The sequence below is a fragment of the Sarcophilus harrisii genome, chromosome 6 (genome assembly GCF_902635505.1).
Source record: "Sarcophilus harrisii chromosome 6, mSarHar1.11, whole genome shotgun sequence".
NCBI classification, from domain to species: Eukaryota; Metazoa; Chordata; class Mammalia; order Dasyuromorphia; family Dasyuridae; genus Sarcophilus; species Sarcophilus harrisii.
This window is the reverse complement of record NC_045431.1, coordinates 117462884-117479645: the sequence shown is the minus strand read 5'-3', so window position 1 is coordinate 117479645 and position 16762 is coordinate 117462884. Positions and strand designations below refer to the sequence as shown.

The following is a 16762-nucleotide window of genomic DNA, read 5'->3' as shown; positions in this document are numbered from 1 at the left end:
TGTCTATTTTTTGTCTTGTTTCATTCTAAGCATTGTTCTAAACCATCTAGATCGTTTTAGAACCTGATCTATCTAGCATGTTATCTATTCCCCTCAGTCTTGAGTCATTTATCTTCATTCAAGTCTTTGATAAAAATGTTGAATACTTAAGAGCTAGAGATATTCTCTTGAAAATTACACTAAGCTATCTCCAAGTTGACATCCTGAGTACTCTTTAGGGCTGATTCCTTCAATCATTTTCAGATCCACATAATCAAATCCACAACTCCTTATTTTATCAGTAAAGAAACTATGAAAGACCATATCAAACTTTGGTGAAATTCAGGTATACTAGATATCTACAGCATCCCTCTACTCTTCCAATCTAGTTACCCTATCATAAAATAAAATGAGATGAGTTTGGCATGAGCTATGTCTAGCAACTAGCACAATATCTGATACATAATTGATATTTAATAAATATTTGTTGATTTAATTGATTGACTTGTTCTTGAAAAAGCCTTATTAATGATCACTGTTTCCCTTTCTGAAGGATGAAAAACCATTCCTTCCATGAAATATTTTAGCATTTTTATCAGGAATTGAAGCTTCTTGGCTTATAGTTTTCAAACTCTATCCTCTTCTTTTTTAAATTTTTTTTTGAAAATCAGAATAGCATTTGGTCCTCTTAAGTCTTGTGGCACATTTCCCATTCTTTACACTTTCAGAAAACATTTATAGACATTCAGCAGTCATATCTGCCAGTTCTTTCAGTACCCAAAGAAAGAGTTCATCTGAGTCTGCTGACCTGAAAGTGCTCTTTTAGAATTTCTTCATTTATCTTGGGGCAAATGAGTACATCATTACTACTTAAATCCAAGATCCAATTCTTTTCTCTTGATATTTATACTTTATTTGGGGAGATCAAATTAAACAACTGAAGAATAATGATTGCATGAATATATATGCAAGAGACTTCACTGTTCCTTAAAAGATCAGAGAAAGGCATTAACAAACTTGGATTGGGGAACAATAAGCTGTGGAGTTAAGATTTCACATAGTACAAATTACTTTTCCAAAGTTAGAGAAGCAGGAGTGTACAAGACAAGAGGGGGTTGAAAGGAATATTGCCACAGAAAGAATAGACAACCCATATTGGGAAATAGCTGGAAATGCAGTGGGAAAAGTAAATATGAGCCCCCGAGTGCCCAGAAATCTCCTTACTTGTTCTTCTCGCTGTTAACTCACATTTTGCAGTAAAAAAGTATTTTGCTTAGAACAACATCACTGTGGTCTCAGCATAATTATACCCAAAAGGAAACAAAGGTTCAGGGGTTAAATGACTTGTCAATTTTGCCATACTTTGTTAGTGTCAGAGCTAGGATTCAAATCTAGGCCAAATCTGAGACTAAGTTTATTTCCATCATACAGTCAGTGAGCTCTTTTAAGGGCCACCTCTTGTGCCAGGGGCTGTGCCATTTCAAGAATACAAATGGTGGCAGAATAATCCCTACCTTCAAAGAAAACAGAATGTTAATCCCAATTTTGCTTGGAAAACAATATCTTCTTTGATGAGACTGTCGGCTCTAGCAACTGATATTCTCTGTGCAGAGGGGTAGGATATTAGCTTGTTTACACATTATTCCTTTTAAGAAAGATAACCATTTTTTCTATGGTGTCTGAACCCAATAGTGTTGTAAATTGTAGGAATTATGGTCTTCTTTCTCTCTCTCTCTTTTTCTCTTTTTTTTATCTCTCTAACAGAAAGTGAAACAACAGACAGTGTGCCAAGTGATGAAGAAAGCACAGAGGTGAGTGTGGGTGGGTGTTGAACCCTAAGAGAGGTGCTTTGGGAAAAGTACTGCCAAAGACTATCTCGGTTTAACATTTGTTAGAGAATGTTTTTGTTGGAGGATAGGGAGAAGTTGTGAGAGTGGGGAGATGTGCCAGAGGCTGGCTTCTGCATTCTGCTCTGGTAAGGATGATGAATTTTAAAAGAATGTCATTGGAATTAGCTGGAAAAAAATTAGTAGAGAAAATAAAAAGGAGAGGAGTAGTGCTTTTTAAAAAATGCATATCAAAAGAAAATTATAAAGTGAGAGGCCTATGTAAGTAGTCAGTCCCACAAGTAACCTTAAGTTATTAGTGGAAATGACACCTGGCCAGATCCATACAACCCAAATCCAATGTACAGAAGAGCTGAGCACCCTGCATATAGCTTGATTTTCTCTTCTTTTCTGTGATCCAGGACCCAAGGCAGTTATTTTTGTGTTTTATCTTGATTCTGGCCCTGCTTCTTTGAGATTTTCCTCCTCCTGACAGTGATTACACAATGACAGGAAATGGCTATGATGATGATGATGATAGAGAGCCCTCTGATAAAATGTGTGTGTGTGTGTGTGTGTGTGTGTGACAGAGAAACACAGAGAGAGAGATAGTGAGACAGAGAGGAGAGGAGGCAGACATAAAAGGGGGGTTTGGAAGCAAAGGGAAGGAACAGGGAAAGAGAGGGAAGAGAAGGGGGATAGAAAGAGAGAGAATGAGACACAAAAAGAGAAATGGAAGGAGAAGTGGGGAGGAAAAAAAGAGAGAAAATATACTTTCCAAGGAAAGCAAAGGACAAAGTGTGGAGATGTGCATATAAATTCTCACTGATCATTCTGGGATCAAAAATCTCAACATGTTTTTCTCAAAGACATATGGCTGGATCATGCTTGGAAGACATTGATGATTGCCTTGAACTAATTTGGAAGCCAACAGGAACACTGAAGCTGCCTACTGAGAAGTTTCTTATTTTATTTTCACTAAACTGAACCTGTGGCTCATCTTAAAGAGTCAGATTAAACATAGCATATTTAGTGTAATGAACATAGAACCCAATTAATTTCTTAATTTGGGGAAAGATAGAAGAATAGAGACTCCAAATTGTTTTGTTACCATCTTTTTCCTCCTTTACATACTGGTCTTATCTTTGAGGAGTTAGTGTGGTCTATACTAGGAAAAGAATTCTTAACCTGGCGGCCTTGAGCATACATACAAACACATACATACATACACATATACAGAGAGAGATGTGTATGTATATATGTATATTGGTTTCTTTTGTAATCCTGTGTTATTTATTGCATTTAAAAACATTCAGAGAAGGGGTCTGTAGGTTTCATCAGATTACCAAAAGGGTTAAAACACAGAATAAATTAAGAAGTCCTGTTCTAAAGCTAGTGGACCTGTGTTCAAATGCTGCCTCTGACGCTTACTAGCTGTGTGACCTTAGGCAAATCAGTTTATCTCTGTGCCAAGTTTCTGTTTTTTCATCCCAAAAATGAAGGGGTTGTGCTAGAATGGTCTCTGAGGTCTCTTCCCACTCTAGAACTCTATTTTTACAGTCAGAGAATGGGAACTGAGCTGGGGGAAATACTTGCTTAAATTACAAATAACCACACACATATTAGTTTTTTAAAATAGTTTTTATTTTCCAAATACATGCAAAGATAGTTTTCAACATTCACTTTTTCAAAACCTTGTGTTTCAAATTTTTCTCCCTCTCTCTCCCCCTCCCCAACACTACAAGCAATCTGATATAAGTTAAACATGCAATTCTTCTAACATATTTTCATATTTGTCATGCTACACAAGAAAAATCAGATCAAAAGAAAAAAAACATGAAAAAGAAAAAATAAACAAAAAATGAAAATGCTATGCCTTGATTCACATTCAGTTTCCATAGTTCTTCTCTGGATGTGGATGGCACTTTCTATCACAAGTCTATTGGAATACACATTTAGTGTTTAGTAAAAAGTACTCTTTAGACTATTGCCAGGTCTGTGACTCTTAAAAAATGCATTTACTAACAACATATTTATTCTCCAGAGGAATAAAACAATTTTAAATGTTTTATTTTAAAACAAAGCAATATAAATATCTTTCTAAAGTGAAAAAAAGCACTTAAAATTGTTCTTTTCTTTGAAAGGGACGGCAACATTGGCTGAAAAGGAACATTGAAGGCAAACAGTACCTAAGCAATATGGGGACAAGAAACAGCTACCTGCTGCCCAGCATGGCAACTTTTGTGACTTCCAACAAGCCGGATCTCCAGGTTACCATTAAGGAGGAAACTTTGCCTATGCCTTACAACAGCTCCTGGCCTCCCTTCCCTGATCTTCCCCTAATGTCTTCAGTCTCTCAAGCTCCTACCAGTAGTCGGCCCGACCAGGAGACCCGGGCCAGTGTCATTAAGAAAACATCAGATATCACCCAGTCAAGAGTCAAGAGCTGTTAAGCCTTTGACTGTGAATTTTGGCCATGGCTGTTGGGGATTTCCTTGTTTTTGTTTTGTTTGCTTGTTTATATTTTATTTTTCTCTTTGAACACCTACTTTAGACAAATCGAAGGGGGAAAAGCCTTGACAATAGAACATTAATTGCTATGTCCTACTCCAGTTCTGGAGCTTTTTTTAAACTCAGGACCCCAGCCTATCAGTAAGTCTCTCTAAAGCCTGTTGGATTTCCCAGGACAGAACTTTGAGCCTGCTTTGTTCAAGTCTCAGGACTTCATAGGACCATCAATATCCTAATATGGGGGCTGTGTCTCTCATAGTCAAGGCCAGGGCAAGATGGAAAGCATTGGAATGAAAGAGAAAATGTGAACTCGCTGGAATTTTTAAAATTTTTTTTGTGTGTGTGAATATGTATATAATGCAGTACTAGCAATATTGCAGTCTGCTTTCTGCACCTTATCTGATGAAAGCACTTACAAATAGGCCTTTTTCATTATCTTGCTCTAAATTAATGGCACATTCAGAACCCCTCTTTTTCCTGTTCTCTTCTCCTCCAAAAGTTATCCATACTACATGTCCATAAGGATGAGGGGGAAAGAATATTGATCTTCTGTACAGATGTCACGTTTTGAGACTGCTTTTTAAAAATTGTTTCTAATCTGCTATGCTTGAATGCCACGCGGTACAATAATAAATCTATCATGAGGATATTATGCAAATTCCCAGATTTGAAAAACACTCTAATTCTAACCAGAGCAAGCTTTTTTAATTTTTTATACAGGGGAATATTTTATTCAAGGTAAAAATTCTAAAGTGAATATAATTGTTTTTTATCTTTTCTACAGCAAATTTATAATTTTAAAATTCATTTTCTTGTTTATCAGCAATTATTATTACATCCTTGTGGCACATTTTTTTTTAATTTTGTAAAGGTGAAATAGCTTTTATGAGCTCGTGTAGCAATCAAATTATCCTGTGGATTGATAATAAATAAATATGATATAAAGTTAAATTTTTAATGAGCATCTTGCCTGGTTTTGTTTATAGTCTGCTTCAGAGCAGCATGGCATAATACCTAAAGAGCCATCCTAAAAAGCCAGGAAGACTTGAGTTCAAATTTCATCTTTTATATATGCTTATTATGTGACTCTGGGCAAATTATTTAATCTCTCAATGTTCTAGCATTTCTTTAAGACAGAGCTCCTCAGTGTGTGTGTGTGTGTGTGTGAGAGAGAGAGAGAGAGAGATGCAATATCGTCTACAGTCTCATGAAACATACAGATTCCTCAATATATTTTTTATCATAATTGAAAGAAATGCTAAATTAAAAATAAAGATGCAATTTTTCATTCCCATCCATGCTTATGGACATTTGGAAATCTTTACAAGTACCCTTTTGGGTTTTGTGGGACCTAGGTTAAGAATTGCTGTGAGATTGTATGTTTGAGAGATGATGCCAATCTGAACTGGTAGAAGGAATTTCCTATTATAATTTATACCAACAAAATTGAGGGTCTGGTTTCTAGCTCTGTTTTAGAACTAGGCGATAAAGAATATTAGTAATAATCTTAATATTAGCTCGTAACTTTTATGTAGCACTTTAAGATTTGAAAACTATTTTTGCTTATATAATCTCATTTAATCTGCAAAACAACCCTATGAGGTATGTGCTGTGATTATACTAATTTTGCAGATAAAGAAACTGAAGCACAGAAAGGTTAAGTGATTTGTTCCCAGTCACCAAAGTAGTAACATCTGAGGCTGGATTTGAACTCAGTCTTCTGGATTTCACCTCCAATACGTTATCTACTTTGCTACCTAGCTATCTCTGCCCAATTCTGACAGAGAGCCAGGATTCTCAGGAGAAGTTGGTTTAAGGAACCTCAGCCTTTTCCTTTAAGATAGACACCTATTAAATGGAACATGAAGTGTTATAAGACAATGTCTGTTTTCTTCCAAAAGAGAAATTAGACCAAGAACTACTGTAGGGAATAATAATTCTCACCTACCTACCAGTGAGGTTTTTGGTACTATTTAAACTGTAGAAAACCCACTGGTTTTCCTATGCCCCTGCCTTGCCTCTTTGAAAGGCAGACTGCCAAAAAGCAAAACTCAATCTACCTCTTCAAGCTTTAGGTAATTTTCATCAAAAAATAAATAAGAAGAAACCAAAGCCCTGAATAGAATTTTTAAAAAATTAAATATAATTTTTCTGATGATTTTTGAATGGCAATGAAAAAGTATATAATATATATGTGTATATATACATATGTGTATGTATATATACATACATGAATATGTTGATATGTATACACACATATATTATGGATTGCATCTTTACAAAAATAATTTCCTGAAACATAAAACCTTTACAAACCATTGCTGAAAAGGAAAAAAAAATCTATGCTTCCTTTATTGACTATAGTACAATAAAAATTATATAAAGGGCCACAGAAAAGAATATTGAAAAGATTAAATAACTTAGTCCTTAAGAATTGTTGAGTCAAAGAATAAACCATAGAAATAATAGATCATTTCATTAAAGATAATTAAAAGGACAATAACAAATAAAAGAAAACATTCCAAAATTTAAAGAATAGTTAAAAGTCCTTAGGTGAAAAATTATGTCTTTGGATCATTAACAAGAAAGAGAATGAACCGATCAGTGAATCAGGATGCAACTAAAATACTAGAAACCTAAATTTTAAACTCCAATTATATACCAAAATAGAAATCTTAAAAATTAAAAAAGAAATTAACAAAAAAAAAGCCTTTGAATAAAAACAAATCTATGTCCTGGGGGGGGGGGAAGCAAACAAACAATAAATTCTATAAATTACTATCTAAACTCTTTTGCCCCCACTTCATGACAACAGAACCAAAAATTTGAACTAAATGGATATTTACAAAGAAAAATAGCATATCCAAATGAACAGAACAAAAGCAGAAATTTTAAAACCACAAATGAACTTTTTTCCTCTTGAGGCAATTGGGGTTAAGTGACTTGTCCAGGATCACACAGCTAGGAAGTGTTATGTGTCTGAGGTCAGATTTGAATTCAAGTCCTCCTGAGTTCAGGGCTGGTGCTCTATCCATTGTACTACCTAACTGCTCCTACAAATGAATTTTTAAAGATAAAATTCTGAGACCAAATGGATTCTTTCAAACATCCAAAGAATAAGCAATCCCAATGTTAAATAAATTACTTGCAAGAAAATTCAAAAGATGGGAATCCTAGCAAATTCGTTGTAGGTCTCAGATATAGTCTTGATACATAAACCAGAGACAATCAAAACTAAAAAAGGAAGCCAGAGCAAAGAGCACATGCAATTTTAAAAAATTAGCAGAGACTAAAACAATATATCACAAAGAGCATACACTATGATCATGTTGGAGTCAAATTAAGTACACAATATTAGGAAAACTATAAAAACTATATGAACAAGGATAGTGTGACTTTTCCAGTAAGCTCAGAAAAACCCCCAAAAAACTTTTGACCCAAATAACACCTATTTCTGAAAATCACTAGAAAAAATAAGGACAAATGGACCGTTCCTTAACATGACAAATAGTATATATCTAAAACAAAGAAGTACCATTATTTGTTATGGAAATAAACAAGAATTCTTTTCAATTACATTGTCACCATTTCTATTTGACATAGTACTAGAAATGTTGGCCATAGCACTGAGGCTAGAAAAAAGAAATTGAGGGATTTTTTTTTAATAATCATAGGTCAAGAAAAAACAGAATTATAACTTTATGCAAATGATATATAGTTAAAAGAACCTTAAAGAGTCAACTAAAAATAAATTGAAGTATTGGTTAACTTTAAGAAAGGTGCAGGCTGTAAAATAAATTCAGAAAATCAGCATGTCTATTCTAATACTATCCAAAAGGAAGAGATGAGACATTCTATTTAAAATTATCACAGAATATATATATTTGAGAATATCTTTTAAAGACAGAAACAAGAACTATATAAATACAACTACAATTGTTCACAAAAGTATAGGATTATTAATTGAGTAGGATGAGCCAATATAATAAAAATGATAATGCTACTTTAACTTACTTATTAAATGCCATATCAGTCAAACTACCAAAAGATTACTTTATGAGAACTAGAAAATAATAATATTGAAATTCATGGGGAGAAGAAAAGGTAAAAAAATCTCAAGAAAAATAATGAAAAGAAATGGGAATGAAGGAGCTAGCTCTGTCAGATCTCAAACTATATAATACAGAGCAGAAATTTCTGAATTCAGAATTACTGAAACAATTTGATAATGGTTAAAAAAAATAGATCCATCAGAACAGATTAGGTTTCTGCACACTGAAGCAAATGTATCTAGTATCTTAGTATCTGACAAACAAAAAGACTTCTGCTATTAGGATAAAGATCCACTATTTGACAAAAAGTCCTGGGAAAATTACATAATATGGAGAAATTAGGTTTAGACCAATACTTCACACCTACATCAGGATAAATTCCAAAGGGGTATTTGACTTTGATATATAAAAAAATGTTAAAGTGTAGATTTTAACTCATTAGCAGATCTTTGGATAGGAAGAAAGTTCATGAGATAGCAAGGAATAGAGAGAATTCTAAAAGAAAAAAATGGAAAATTTTAATTACATAAAATGAAAAAAGTTTTGAATAAGCAAATATAATAAAAATTAAAAGGGAAACAGTTATTTGAAGAAAAACATGTTGCAACAAGTTTCTCTAATAAAGGTTTCATTTCCAAGATGAATAACAAATTATTCAAATTTAGAAGAAAAAAAAACATTCTCAAATTGAGATGAACATGCAGTTCCCAAAGCAAAAAACCCAAGCTACCTATAGCTTTGTGAGAAGAAATGCAAATTAAAGCAATTCTGAGATTCTATCTGGCACTGATCAGAGTGGGCAAAGATAACAGAAAAAAGAAATGTTGGCAGGGTTATGACAAGAGACAGGCATATTGATGCATTATGAGTGGTCCTATGAATGAATATAACCACTACAGAAAACAATTTGGAAATATAATTTAAAAGTAACTAAAGAGTGTGTGTATATTTTTACCCAGTTAAAGCGCTGATAGATAGTTAAAGAACTATACCCAAAAGAAATTTAAAAAAAAAGAGGAAAAGGTCGTTTATATTACAAAACTAATAGCTAGTTTTGTGGTGGAAAACTGGAAAAGGAGCTGCCTATGAATTAGGAATAAGTTGTAGAATATGAATGTGATGGAGTATTGTACTGTCACTGATAAGGAAATGACTGGTTTCAAAGAGAGAGCCCAAAAATTATATGGACCGATTGCAGAGTGAAGTAAGCAGAACTAGAGAATAATTTGTTATAATATCGTTATAACAAAAATGAATGTCTGAAGATTTATATAAACTGATGAAAAGTCAAATGAATACAACTAAGAAAACAATTTAAACATCAGCAATATGGTTAAAAACAAATAACTTTGAAAGGTGTAAGAAACACAATCAATAGAATGACCATTCATGATTCCATAGGACCAAAGATGAAGAATGCTATTCATGACAGAAAGATGATAGGTTTAGGGTGAATTATGAGACATTTATTTTCTATACAGACATCATGGGAATTTGTTTTGTTTGATAATGCATATTTGTTGTGAGAATTTCTTTTCAATGGAAATAGGAGGGAAAGAAAATAGGTTTATGTTCATTAAAAAATAGAGAAGCGATGCTATAGATGTAAAATGCTGCATACACCATCAGGTAAAGGCACTGTATTATCAATTTTACTTAGCTGTTTTTATCAGAAGAAATTTCTCATGAATTAATGTTTAAAAAAAAAAAGCAAAATTCAGGACACACCTGTGGACAAATTTAAGTAAATCTATTATCCTCAATGGAGTGCTCCTCTTCTAGCCTAGCTTATAGATAGCAATAATTGCTCTGCACTGATATTTCCTCCAAAGTATTCTCTGTTAGGGTTGCTGAGCTAGAATTTCAAATCCTGATACATTCTTGTCTTATGTATGTGGGAGAGACTAACTAATCTTCGACCAATCAGTCAGGAACCAACCTTGAAAGTCTGATTGACTCATAAAGTCAGAAAAATAAAACCTGCCTCTCCCTCCCTCAGAGGAGTAAGGGTGGGAGTAAATATGCGTGTAAGGGTGGGTCTCTGACTGGGCATGGGTGTTGAGAGAATTCATATAAGGCACCTTTGTGGAAAGTACAAAGAGTTAATTTAAAAATTTTTTATCCAAGTTTGCATTGTTTATAGATATGATTAGCAGTCTTTAAATTATCCAGCCTTAAATTAGAAAAAGAAATTAATATTTCATTGGTTGGCTTCATGTGGTTGAGAATTCTACCCGAGAATAGTCAATCTACTTTAATGAGTAGTTTCTTTAAAGTCTTATATTGGTTTTCACTGAATTTAAAAATGAGTAAAGAATCCTCAGTCTGGTGGTGTCAAACTCGCTTAGAGACAGAACCCTACAGGCCATGTATTGACTTAGAAAACCACAGTTTAACATTATCTATATTACATTGAATTTTTATTTATTTTGTTAAACTTTTCCTGATTACGTTTTAATTTAGTTCCATCTAGGCAGAATCCAAACACCTCTCCTTTAGTCCTTTAAGAATCTCTTTCTGTTCCAAAATTGAGGAGTCTAGTTCCTTATTAACTTCCTGTAGAGAAATACTGTCTGATTCTAATTATAGATTTATGGGATTGTTGTTCCAGAGCCTTAAAGGATAGCAGGAGGGAAGGAAATAAGGATTTATAAGTAGCCTGCTTTATGTTAGGCAATTACAAATATTGTCTTTCAGGCCATCCAATCCAGTTCCCCCACTTAACAGGTAAGCAAATTGAGGCCTAAGGAGATTGAATGACTTGTTCAGGGTCCCACAAATAGCAAGCATTAGAGGGACATAATTTTCTAAAGAACAACATGGTAAAGCTGGATCCAAATATATGTCACCTAAAAAGAAAAAATGCAAAATGAATAAAATCTAGCTACTGCTCTGGAAATTTTGAGAAATGAATAAGCCTTGTGTGGTAGGTTTTAGTGGGCAAAATAGAGGAAGTCCAGGAAAAGCAGGTCCAGCTGCCCAGGGTTAAGAAGCTCCTCCCCATTCTCCTTTCTTACTTCCTCTTTAATTCCACATACAAACGCAAGGCCTGGTTCTCTTCCTGTCAGCATCACAGTCAAAACAGACTCTAGATAAAATTCTTCCCTGATTATCTTTGTAATGGTTTGTTCCCCACATTTCAACAGCTGTGACCAGTCTTAGTTAAACTGTTGGCAGAGAAAATATAATAAACATACACACAGGTGTGGGAATTTTGAGGCAGAATCAAAATAGTTGAAGGAAACTATCCCATTGCTGATGAGAACCTGAAAAACTGGTACAACTTTGAAAAGTATCAGTGAAAAAACAAAGAAATTTTTCTCCCCTCCAAAATGATTGTTTTCTACTAGTTTGGGGAAAATATGCCACAGGTATGTACTTCTGCTCAATCTTTGAGCTTCAGGAAGAATTTAATGGGGGGGGGGAAGGAGGGAAGCAGTTTCACTGATTCAACCCCAACTTCATCTCTGTCAGTCAGAAGGTCATAGATCTCAAACTGAAAGAGACTTTAGAGATCATCCAGTCCATTGGACATATCATAGGTTAAGAGAAGTGAAATAAAGTGACTGAGATTAGAAAAATAATAACTATCAGGTAGTTTTGGGACCTAGATTCCTTGACTAAGGCCAGTGCACTTTATGAAAAACAAAAAGTTAAATTTTTCCCATCAAAATTTATGGACTCTGAAATCTCTTCACCATTGTCTTATCTGCTACTACACACATACACACACATGCATGTATATATGTGCATATGTCTATACATGCATACATATACACACATACATACATGTATGTGTGTATATGTATGCATGTATAGACATGCACATATATACATATACAAATGTGTCTATGTGTGCATGTGCATATTTAGCAATCACATTTCTAGTTATCTATCAACACACCCATTTGTGGGTTTTTCTTTGTGCTGTTATTTAAATGATCACTATTCTTCATATATACACAATAAGCATACTATACATTAAACCTTGGAGATTAAAATTTTAAAAACAAAACAGTCCTTATTTTCAAGTAGTGGGAGCCAGCTCAGGGCAGGGCAGCGTAGTGCATCTTTACCATCATATCCTTTATGAAAGCCATATTCTATTTCTGACATTGAACCGTTAAAAGAACTCTAGTACCTTTTTTGGAGGGGGGGAATCTTTGGTGTCTTTGACTGCTGAGGAGGTGGGAAGGAGACTGCAGCACCCCCAAAATCAGTTGTCAGGTTTCATCTTCATGAGTGTTGCTCTCATTGACAATGGTTGTAATAATAGTGGTGGGGATTGATGGGGGCAGAAGGACAACAATTCCTGGGGCTCTGGGTTTACCTGTCTGAGTCTTCAAGAAATAGAAAGACTAGTCCATGGCCCAAAAGTTGCTGTTTACATTCTGTCACGGTGGAATTTAATGGAGATGAAGTGATGTGGGTTCTTTATGGGTAAATGTCAAGGTTGATATTGTAGATTAACAAAGAAAAACCAAATAAAGTGGAAATGAATTGCAAATTGCTTTATAGACATATTTCATTTGATCATTCCACTTTACCATGTGAGATAAACTATTATTCCCATTTTATAGACAAGGAAACTGAGGCTGAGAGGATATGATTTCACCAGATACACAGAAACATACTTTGTCTCACCCATGCACAGGTGGCTAAAGAGCACCACCAGGCTTTATTTTTTATTGATTAATTTAAAATTAATTTTCCTTAACATAGAATAATTAAAAGACGATTATATATGAAGCTGCAGATCTATTATGTACAACTTGCTATTTCTTTGTGAGGGAAGGAAAAAAAAGTAATTTAATTCTCTCAGACAGCTTCTATTTTTTCATCTGAAAAAATGAGGGAGTTGGACTAGGGGGGGTCCTTCCATCTCTGTAATTCTAAGAGAAGAATTTTCATGTCTCCTCAATATTTCCTCACCATTGAGCAGCTTGGTCTTCCTGGCTCAGTTCTGATCTCTCTTCATGTCCCCCTATAAAAAGGGACCCTCTGATCCTTTCCAGCAAAAGGGAGCTTTTCAAGGAGATCTTTTATTCTGGCCAAATTAACTCTAACAACAGGTGCAGGGTTTCTGCGACAGTGCTCCTGAAAATAGTGACTGGCAGGAAGGAAGTGGTGAGGCCTTCAAGCTAGTTTTAGCATAAAAGTTAGTCTGTCCAAGAACCCTGGACATAGCCTCCAGGGCTGCAACACATTTCTTGACAGAAGAGTTTGGAGAGTTGTTTAACTACATTTCTTGAGGAAGAAAACATACTCAGACACATACATACATACAGCATAAAGTCCAACATTTCTCTTTCTGTCTCCTATTCTTTGCAGGTCTGGTCAGCTTCTCAACACCAGTCCCATAAACATGTTCAAACAAGGGCTGCTGTCTGGGTGGAATTTATCTTCCTGAGATTGTGCAACGGCAGCTTGTTTAGCCCCTCCTGAATAACATGAACAAAACCTCATACAAACTATACAAGGGCAGCCTGGGGGGTGGAAGTGGTTAGACAGAAAGATAAAACTGTCCCTACAGGTGCTCTAATTGGTTTGAAAATATTCTCTTCCTTGGATTCTTTTTTTTTTTTTTAAATTTCTGTTTCAGTTTCCAGTAAAATTTGCTTTCTGAAAGAGGCTTTTTATAAATGTAAACATTTGTCCACATCAGTGGATTTTCTTGGTCTGCTGCCAAGGGGCTAGAATCATGAATCTGCCCATCTGTGAGTATTAGAGGGGAATTTCCAACCTCTAAAATGGCCTGCTCCATTTCAGACCCTCCAGAGTGAAGTCAATTCAATTTAAAATACTGATTGAACACATATTCTCTGCATTAATAGACCCAGGGCTACAAAGGCAAAAAATACTTTCTTATTCTCAGAGACTATGTTTGATAGTCTATGTGTTCTTGGAAGCTATTTAGAATCCTTAGCTTTATTCATAGATTGGCTCCCCTCAACTTCTAGATCAGGGTTTCTTAATCTAAGGTCTATGAATTTGTTTTTTTTAAAACAATTTTGATTTTCCAATATAGTTCATATTTCAATATAGTTGTAATTCATTATATTTTATTTTATGCATTTAAAAGCATTCTGAAAAGAGGTCTATAGATTTAAGCAGACTGCTGAAGGGGTCCAGAATCCTTTGATCCCTCTAGCTGTTTGTGCCTCTCCATCCAAATATCTATCCATTTAAATATAAGTGTATAAATGTGTGTGTGTTGCACACACACACACATCTGCTTCATTTAGGTTATAAACTCCTTGGGGGCAGGGACTGTGTCATTTTTGTCTTTTCCACATAGCTTCTAGCCGAGGATTTTTAATAAATGTTTGTTGTGTGCTTGCTTGATTCAATTCCTCATAAGGATATTTGACCTGGTTGATTTTGATGTTCCTTGTACCAACCCAACCAAATCAGCCTTTAAAATGTGGATGACTGGAGCTGAACAAAGCAGGCTAGAGCTAGAAGAGCCAGGAATCAAACAAAAGTTTGATTTCAAAGTGAAGGAAATAGCTTTCAAAGAAGGACATGTGCTGGGGCCTTGTCCCTAGTGGCGAGACTCAAGGCAGTCTTTATACCTGACAGTGAGGGTAACAGCAACAATGAGGCAAGTTGGATTCATAGCAGGGCTTCATGAGTGGAATGTGGGCACTTCTCAAAGTTTGTACAGTGCTTGTCCAAGCTCAGAGAAAACATAATGCTGGTCAAAGCAATACAATAATTATGTGGTTTTTGCAGAGGGTGAGATCATCCTGAGGATAAACACAAAGGATTGTTGTTATGTCAAGCTCAGGGCAAGGCTTGCTTACTGAGCCTTAGCTCTAGAAAACAGAGTGTCTCCTAATAAATAGACAGGGCAGGGACTGTGTCACTTTTACTTTTGAGCCTAACCCCTAGTACAGGGCCTTGTGGTGACTGTTGTTGCTTGATTAATTCATTTTCTCCGATGGAGATATGATCTCATTGATATTTATGTTTCCTGCAATGATGAAGACACTATCGCCTTCATAACTGTCCATCCTCTGTCACTCTTTCTATATATTCTCCTTAATTTGGGATTCACCCAATATATTCAGGGCCTTCATTGGTTTTTCCTGAAATCTGAAAAGTACTACTAATGGATCATATGGGCTAGTTATCTGTTACTCCACATTTTTATCACATACACAAAACATGTTAGTAATGATCACTATAATGGCAATGATATTTACATAGATAGGATTTGCAAAGCTCTTTATATATGTTACTTCATTTGATATATATATATATATACATATACATATATATGTAGAGGTAATAATATTATATACTATACTCTATCAGATTGGTGCTATTATTATCTCCATTTTACACCTGAGGAAACTGAAGCAAACAGAGTAAGTGACTTGCCTAGGATCATTCAGCTAGAACGTGTTTGAGATCAGATTTGAACTCAGGGAGTTGAATCTCCCTGATTCCAGGCTCAGCATTCTATGCACTATGGCACCACCTAGATCTCCTATGTTTCCTTAGCTAGAGTTTAAATTCAGTGAGGGCGGAGCTGGAGTCCCTTGTACTCCTGAGCACAATGTTAAATGTATGGTTCAGAGTATGACAAAATGTTAGAACCCCAAAGAATATTAGAGATCATTGAGTTCAATCTGCCTCTTTTTTTTTTTTTTTAAGAGGAGGAAATTGAAGATCACAGAAGGGAAATAACTTGCCCAAGATCACAAATAGCAAGTGAGTGTTAGAACCAGATGTCTAATCCAGATCTCCTGGCTCCAGATTCAGAAAACATCTTTTGGTTATTTCATTTTTTATTTTCATACTGAGAAATACAAAATTCCCAAAGACCCCACAGACCATGAAAAAAACCATACTATGGGCTAATAATAATTTTAATTAAGAATATAAACATGATTCAAATTCTCAGCTAAATCATAACCAGGACCCTGGGAATGAAAAGGAAAGCATGAACTACATGTAGTTCCTCCTTTGATGTACACAGGAGGTAATAATACTACATACTATATATGCCCTGTGGTTGTTTTAAAATATTATGGCTAGCTCCCAATTAAGAAATGGTCAAAGGATATGAATAGACAGTTATCAGAAGAAGAAATCCAAGTTATCAAATAGCCAGAAGAAAAAATCTAAATCAGTAAAAATTAGAGAAATTCAAATTAAAATAACTCTGAAGTATGACCTCACCCCTATCAGGATAGCAAAGAAAAATGACAAATGCTGGATGTCTATGGGAAAATTCACATATTAATACACTGTTGAAGAATTTGAAGTGGTTTAGTCATTCCAAATAAAAATTTGGAATTATACTAATCTGGATATAGTTTTTAACCCAGTGATACCCCAAAGACATTGAAGAAAAAGGAAAAGGGTTCATATATTATTGTTGTT

The 16762-nt window shown here is 34.8% G+C and overlaps 1 protein-coding gene across 2 annotated transcripts in view; it reads left to right on the top strand.

The window, feature by feature from the left end:
• The window catches only part of IRF2 (interferon regulatory factor 2), a 120516-nt gene extending 115242 nt beyond the window's left edge, over positions 1-5274 (top strand). For both annotated transcript variants that reach the window (XM_012552092.3, XM_003773033.4), the window contains exons 8-9: positions 1744-1790; positions 3950-5274. In XM_012552092.3, coding sequence (XP_012407546.1) covers positions 1744-1790; positions 3950-4258 — 356 coding nt within the window. In that variant the 3' untranslated portion in view covers positions 4259-5274. The remainder of the gene's footprint in view (positions 1-1743; positions 1791-3949) is intronic.
• Positions 5275-16762: the final 11488 nt, after the last annotated feature.